The sequence below is a fragment of the Myotis davidii genome, unplaced genomic scaffold (assembly GCF_000327345.1).
Source record: "Myotis davidii unplaced genomic scaffold, ASM32734v1 scaffold27, whole genome shotgun sequence".
Classification (NCBI taxonomy): Eukaryota; Metazoa; Chordata; class Mammalia; order Chiroptera; family Vespertilionidae; genus Myotis; species Myotis davidii.
Window position 1 is genome coordinate 2,242,592 of NW_006297821.1, and position 7,217 is coordinate 2,249,808.

The following is a 7,217-nucleotide window of genomic DNA, read 5'->3' on the forward strand; positions in this document are numbered from 1 at the left end:
AACTAATTTCATTAAAACTTTGGCACTGCCCAAAACAACATAAACTTGCAGGCTGATCGTTCATAACCTCATAAGTCAACTTCTACTAAAAACAATATTACTTCTGCCACCTCCCCTCTACCCCACTGATCACTCCCTCCATCCAGTTGACCTGGGTCCACATTGTTTTTGATACACTCAAAAAAATCAAAAGTTAAGACCTGTCAGTACTGGAGTCATATTTAAAACCTTAGAGTCTAAAGTTGGTTATAAAAACAAGGAGACCCTCTTTTTTTTTTTAAGATGGGAAGAGGGTTAAAGTAAGTGCATGTGTCACTTGAAGACAGTGGCGGTCATTGTGTTTCTTCTGTGGGATGCATTGTATGCCAAGGTGACTCCACAGTATGAGGAAGTCATTGGCACTGCTCCAGTGACCAAATATTTTTGCTTCCTCCTCTCCAAACTGATTTCCCAGATTAATTTTGGAGACTAGATTCAGGTCCAATTAGGTCACAGGGTGGGTAGTCCTCCATGACATTCTTTTAGTACTAAGGGTGCTTGTTAGAGGGGTGGCTAATGCCACCCGACACCTGTATTATTCAAAGCTAGGGCTCAAGGTGTGGCCTCTGGTCTTTTAAGGTCAACATCACCACTGTCTCCAGAGAAGAGCCAAGAAGAGGAGGATGGAAAGAGGTTGGCTCCATGGGGAGGGATTCCTCTTCTGCCTCATTCTCCACCTGCTGCTTCAAGGTAAGATGGGACAAGGGCAGGAGCAAAGCAGACATCAGGCTTTTGGGGAACAGAGAAACCAGGCTAATTCTTGTTATTCCAAGGCAGTCAATGATTGGATATTCATTTTGGTAAAAACAGAAACGTATAACACTGACAGCTTTGTACCTCTTTCTAGGATCCTAAAAGTTAGCTCACTCTTCTCTTTAGTTACTTCATCACTCTCCTGCTTCGATTGGCCTCTTCTTCCCTGTGTCTTTCTCTTTCCAAGCACATAATCCATCCCCATGGTTTCCGGATATCAGGCAATGTTAAGAAGAGAATTCCTGCCGAGGCCGGTTTGGCTCAGTGGATGGAACGTCGGCCTGCGGACTGGGGGGTCCCGGGTTCGATTCCAGTCGGGGGCATGTGCCTGGGTTGCGGGCACATCCCCAGTGGGAGATGTGCAGGAGGCGGCTGGTCGATGTTTCTCTCTCATCGATGTTTCTAACTCTCTATCTCTCTCCCTTCCTCTCTGTAAAAAATCAATAGAATATATTTTTTTAAAAAAAGAGAATTCCTTTTTAGCTCTCTTGAAGCAAATGAAATGGAACAGGAAGGAAGCTAAGGAAAAGAATGTGAATAAGACATCATGAAGAGGGAAACTTTTCCAGTATAATTTTTCCCAGTCGCAAGTATTTTTTCTGTTCATTATTGAAAATGAGCAACGAGGAATACTACAACACCAGAGATAAATAAATATAGATGGCCCTGACGGGTGTGCGATTCTTAGGAAGCTGTTGCCTTGATTCAGGAGAAAGATGGTAAAAATTTGAATTAAGATCATGACCGTGGGACCCAGCTGGTATGGCTCAGTGGTTGAGCATTGACCTATGGACCTGGAGGTCATGATTTGATGCCCGGTCAGGGCACATGCCCGGATTGCAGGCTCAATCCTCAGTGTGGAGAGGGCCGGAGGCGGCCAATCAATGATACTCTCTCTTATCATTGATGTTTCAATCTCTTTCTTCCTCTTCCTTCCTCTCTGAAATCAATAAAAAATATATTTTTTAATAAAAAGATAGTCTTAGTGATGCCCTGGCCGGTGGTTAGAGTGACGGTCCTCACACCAAACGTCTTGGGTTCGATCCTCGATCAAGGGCACATACCTGGGTTGCAGATTCAATCTCCCTGTGCTGGAAGCAACCAATCAATGTGTCTCTCTCAAATGTCTCTCTCTCTCTTCCTCTCTCTTTCTTTCTCTCCAAAAATCAATGGAAAAAATATTCTCAGGTGAGGATTAACAAAAAATACAAAGGTAGTCTCAGTGGTGATGACTACTGAGTTTTAGAAGAGAACAATCACAGCACATAGTAGAAACTCATTTAACTATTCATTAAATTGAAAAATTGGGTTCCTTCCTTAAGGTCCTGCATATCTCATACTACCTACCTGATGCCAACAGTGTGTAAGGCCATACCACCCTGAACGTGCCTGATCTCACACTACCTATCTGATTACTCCCCTTTTCATTAATTTATCATCATCTATGCCTTATTAATATAGTGAGGAAGAGAACTGTGGTTGCAAAATTTGTCACAGACATCACCCCAGATGGCTCAAGGACAGAGATGAGCAATGGAAGGAAATTGCGTGAAGGTGGAAAGGTCGGTGGTGATATTGTTAAGAACATAGCAGGACACTGAAGAGCAGTGGTCAGGGCTGAGTTTGCATGCACCTTTGGATAAGTTTTGCATGGAGACAGAAACAATGGAATTAAGGATGGGGCCCTGACTCAGCTCACCTCATCAACTTCCACCATTTGCCTACTAGCTCAGCCCATGTTCCCTGCTCAGGAAGGAGGAGCTCATATGCTTCTCCCATGCCTCTTATTTTCTCACTGTGCAGAAGCACTCCCAGGCCCCAGCCCTGGCACTTCTCTCACAGAGTCTCTGCTCTCTATAGGAAGAGCCGACATTTTTACCATCAATTGCTCAGGGTTTGACCAGCATGGGGTGGATCCTGCTGCCTTCCAAGCAGTGTTTGACAGAAAGGCCTTTCGTCCAGTCATCAACTACAGCATTCCCACTCAAGTCAACATCTCCTTCACCCTGTCTGCCATCCTGGAAGTGGTAAGTCCAGACCCAACACTGCAATAATCTAGTGGTAAGTTGTGGGTCTCCTGATTGTATTTTGTAAAATTAAGAGCTCATTCTAGTATGGGTAGAGGGACATGACATACAATATCACTCCAGGTAAAGTCTGTCCCTTTTTGGAATACTCCACAAGAAACAATCCCAATGGCCTCATACTGCTTTTTTTACTTATGTTTCCCATGTGCCCTGGATTATTTAACCTACATTTCTCAGTGGCTTATGATTGAAAAATCATAATTGCCACACAGAACAGCCTTGGAAATGAGTAGGAGGTGAGTGGTGGCATTGGACCTGACTTCATAGATCTAATGATCCTGGATGAAAATTGTCTTTCCAGGATGCACAGCTTCAACTGATGACATCATTCCTGTGGCTAAATCTGGTATGATATTCTCAGCTTCCTCTTTACTTATAGCACCTTCCTTTTTCTACTCCTTGGTCCAACTTTGCAGATTACAATGTATTAAGCCGAGAATACCCATGAATTAGAAAGTTCAAACAGAGCGAGACCAACAATGAAAGCACAAAGCTTCCTGGCTATTCTGCCAGTTTAGGAGGGAAGAGATGGGGCACAGGGAGAAGGTAGAATAAACCAAGGTCATGGAAGCCAAGATTTAAATGGCTCCACCCAACGGAATCCAAAGCCAAGCTCAAGGTCTTCCTTGAAAGCTCTGAGAAAGAAGTGGACGTAAGTCAGGCTTTGTTAGTGACATTGTGACAGCTTCACTAGAGAGGGGGTGGGAAGGGGAACACAGGAATGTAAAGTGCAGGAGATAGAGCAAGACTAAAACTAGTTCCCATCCCATTTGCCCATGTCCTGGTTTCCCTTAGATCTGGTACAATCCATTCATCAGGTGGAACCCTGAGGAATGTGGGGGCATCAGCAAGCTCAGCATAGCAACTGAGAACCTGTGGCTTCCAGATATCTTCATCAATGAGTTGTGAGTACCAGGGATGAAAAGGGCAAGAAGGAAACCATCTCCCCACAGAGGACATAACGTAGTCCATAGGGGCCACCCAAAGACTCAATTTAGAAAGGAGCAGAATCGGAACTGAGGAGCTTACAAAATCCCCAGAGCATGGAGATCAGTAGAACGGGGAAACCAGACAAGTGGGCTGGAGCTCAGGAATGAGGGGACCTGAGAGAGAAAGAAGGCCAAGTCTAATAATGGGGAACCCACAGCACCCACCTCCTCCTCTTTCTCATGTGCAGCATGGATGTGGATCAAACACCTACAGGGCTCATGGCTTATGTCAACAGTGAAGGGCACATCAGATATGATAAACCAATGAAGGTGACCAGCATCTGTAACCTGGACATCTTCTATTTCCCCTTTGATGAACAAAACTGCACGCTCAGCTTCACCTCTTTCTTGTACACAGGTGAGTGGGGCTCATCTACAGTAGTCTGTTGAGAGGCAGAGAAAGGGTTTTGGAAGAGGAGAGGACCGAAAGCTGGGTATAGTGAGGGAATCTCACCGAAAGTGATGTGGAAGCTAAGTGGCAAGAAACCCAACAGTCTGAGCAAGCATTTGGGGAGGCTGAGTTGTCTGGATCTCTTTGCAGTGGAGAACATGGTCCTGGGCTTGGAGAAGGAAGTGCAGGAGATTTCTAACATATCACAGAACCTCATTCAGAACAAGGGGGAGTGGATACTTCTGGATATCCGCCAGACCACGTTGAAGATGGCCGTGGACGACAGCCAGTACGACCAAATCACTTTCTATGTGAGCTCAGGGGCCCCGGTTGTGATTTTCTCCTAAGATGCATAGCTTATGTCCCTCTCTAGAGCATAAGCTCTCCCACTAGAAAATAAATTCTATAAGGGCAGAGATTTTTATCACTTTTTTTTTAACTGATAACTCTCCAGTGCCTAACATAGTATCTAGCACTCAGTAAATACTGATGGAATAAATCCTCCCTGAAGGAGAAACAAAGCTCCTAAGGCAGTGATTGCAGTGAGAGTGAGCGTCCCACCCCGAGGGACATCAGAACTTTTTGGAGGGCTGTAATTTTTTAAAAAATGTATTTTGTTGATTTTTTTACAGAGAGGAAGGGAGAGGGATAGAGAGTCAGAAACATCGATGAGAGAGAAACATCGATCAGCTGCCTCCTGCACACTCCCCACTGGGTATGTGCCCGCAACTAAGGTACATGCCCTTGACCGGAATTGAACCTGGGACCTTTCAGTCCGCAGGCCAACGCTCTATCCACTGAGCAAAAACCGGCCAGGGCAAGGGCTGGAATTTTTATGTTCACCTTTTTAAAGAGATGGTGGAAGACACAGGTAATAGTTTAGTGATTACTAGAGGGAAAGTGGAGAGGGGAGGGGAAAGAGAGTAAAGCGGGGGTGGGAGTCAATGATGATGAAAGGAGAGTTGACTTGAGGTGACAAACAACCAATACAATACACAGATGATGTACTGTAGAATTGTACACAGGAAATCTATATAATCTTATTAACCAATGTCACTCTAATAAATTCAATAAAAAATTTTAAAAAATAAAAAGAGAGAGTGGAAAAGTTATGAAACACTGTCTTGGTGATATTTTGATTCCAAATCCTAGTGACCCCAAAATATCTGCCACTGTCTTGCTTTCCCACCCATTGGTCTTAAATTCTATTAGCAAATAAAAGAAAACAAAACATGTTTTTATTCATTTTCAGAGAGAGAGGAAGGGAGAGGAAGAGAGAGATAGAAACCTCAGTGATGAGAGAATCATTGATCAGCTGTCTCCTGTATTGGGGGATCGAGCCTGCAACCCGGGCATGTGCTCTGACTGGGAATTGAACTGTGGCCTCCTGATTCATGGGTCCACGCTCAACCACTGAGCCACATTGACCAGGCCAAATTTCAACTCTTGCTCTTAACTTGCTTGCCAGCCTCCTAGCCTGCTCTTCACTTGCCCCCTCTCTCCTTACCAGGTGGCCATCAGGCGCAGGCCCTTCCTCTATGTCATAAACCTTCTGGTGCCCAGTGGTTTTCTGATGGTCATTGATGCCCTCAGCTTCTTCCTGCCTGCAGAAAGCGAGACACGTGCCCCATTCAAGATGACCCTTCTGCTGGGCTACAATGTCTTCCTGCTCATGATGAATGACTTACTCCCGGACACTGGCACCCCCCTCATCAGTATGGCCCCTCCCTCTTTCAGGAGAGTAAAAGCAATGTTGGGGGGATGCGGTGGGGAGAGAGACCAGTGGAACCAGTTCAGAGTGAAAAGGAATCTTTAAAAAGGGTACTTTAAGAAAATAGGAAACAAGAAGTCCTGGGACTTGCCACTGGCTCTCAAATAGGCTTGTCTTCCCTCCAGGTGTCTACTTTGCCCTGTGTCTCTCCCTGATGGTGCTCAGCCTGCTGGAGACCGTCTTCATCACCTACCTGCTGCACCTGGTCACCACCCAGCCCCCACCTATGCCCCGGTGGCTCTATTCTCTGCTTCTGCACTGCACCAGCCCAAGGGAACGCTGTCTCACTGCACCCCAGAAGGGAAACAAGGGCCTGCGTCTCACCCCCAACCAACTGCCTGGTAACAAAGTCATCACTGTCCTCACTTCCTCTTGTAACACCTCCACTTCTCTGCTCCTGCCTCCTTCCCTGTTCCTCTCCATCCTCAAATGACCTTTGCAGCCCATGTCTAGGTGTCTGTCTCTCCTTAGGTCTGAAGGAGCCCATGGAGTTGGTGTGGAAGGTGCCAGGTCCCCAAGAGGCAGAGCTAAATGGGTGCCCTGAGTCAACAAGGGGCCAACAGGAAGATGAGGCTCAGAAGCAGCACTTGGTCAGCCTGTGGGTGCAGTTTAGCTACATGATGGACACCCTGCTGTTCCGCCTCTACCTGCTCTTCATGGCCACCTCCATCACCACCATCATTGTCCTCTGGAGCACCTAGGCAGATGCCTATCTGCAAGCTCCAGCCTGGAGCTTCTCTTGCCTCTGGAAACCAGCGAGGCTCTCAGGCCCATCCATACTCCAGCCTCACCTTATTTTTAATGTAGTCCTTCTGTGCAGTCAGGCCAGGCCTGGATGGTTTCCCATACCCTCCCAGAGTTAGGTCCTTGCTCCTGCATGCCATCAACCCCCTCAGCCTTCCCATAAGTCTTGCCTGCCTGACTCCTCAGGAATACTTCATTGATTGAATCACCTCAATAAACCCCTTTGCAGAAAGTGCTGGTTCTTCCCTGAATTATATTATAGTATAAAAAAAAATCTTGGGATTAGTCTTCTTGACTAAACATGAGTCTTCTTGAAGAAACTTCTCATTACAAAAATACTGTTTTTCTCCCCTCTCTCTCTCTCTCTCTCTCTCTTCCTCTCTCTCTCTCTCCTATTTCAGACAATATGTGGAAGTGGAAGAAGGGAGAGAAGAGACCAAATT

General features: G+C 46.0%; 1 protein-coding gene across 1 annotated transcript; it reads left to right on the plus strand.

Annotated features, from left to right (window-relative positions):
• The first annotated feature begins 662 nt into the window (after positions 1–662).
• LOC102764871 (5-hydroxytryptamine receptor 3C-like) lies at positions 663–6,983 on the plus strand. Its single transcript, XM_006773618.2, has 9 exons — positions 663–729; positions 2,653–2,819; positions 3,181–3,225; positions 3,675–3,784; positions 4,057–4,226; positions 4,410–4,570; positions 5,770–5,974; positions 6,156–6,379; positions 6,510–6,983. Exons 1-9 carry the CDS (start codon positions 663–665, stop codon positions 6,729–6,731), a joined length of 1,371 nt encoding a protein of 456 aa, XP_006773681.1. The 3' UTR covers positions 6,732–6,983.
• The last annotated feature ends 234 nt before the right edge of the window (positions 6,984–7,217 follow it).

What these genes read in the sequence shown, in the direction of transcription:
- LOC102764871 (XM_006773618.2), top strand. Translation starts at nt 663, where the DNA reads ATGGAAAGAGGTTGGCTCCATGGGGAGGGATTCCTCTTCTGCCTCATT. An exon ending in CATTCCTGTGGCTAAATCTG is followed by an intron (nt 3,226 to 3,674) that starts GTATGATATTCT and finishes GGTTTCCCTTAG; the next exon opens with ATCTGGTACAATCCATTCAT. An exon ending in ACGACCAAATCACTTTCTAT is followed by an intron (nt 4,571 to 5,769) that starts GTGAGCTCAGGG and finishes TCTCCTTACCAG; the next exon opens with GTGGCCATCAGGCGCAGGCC.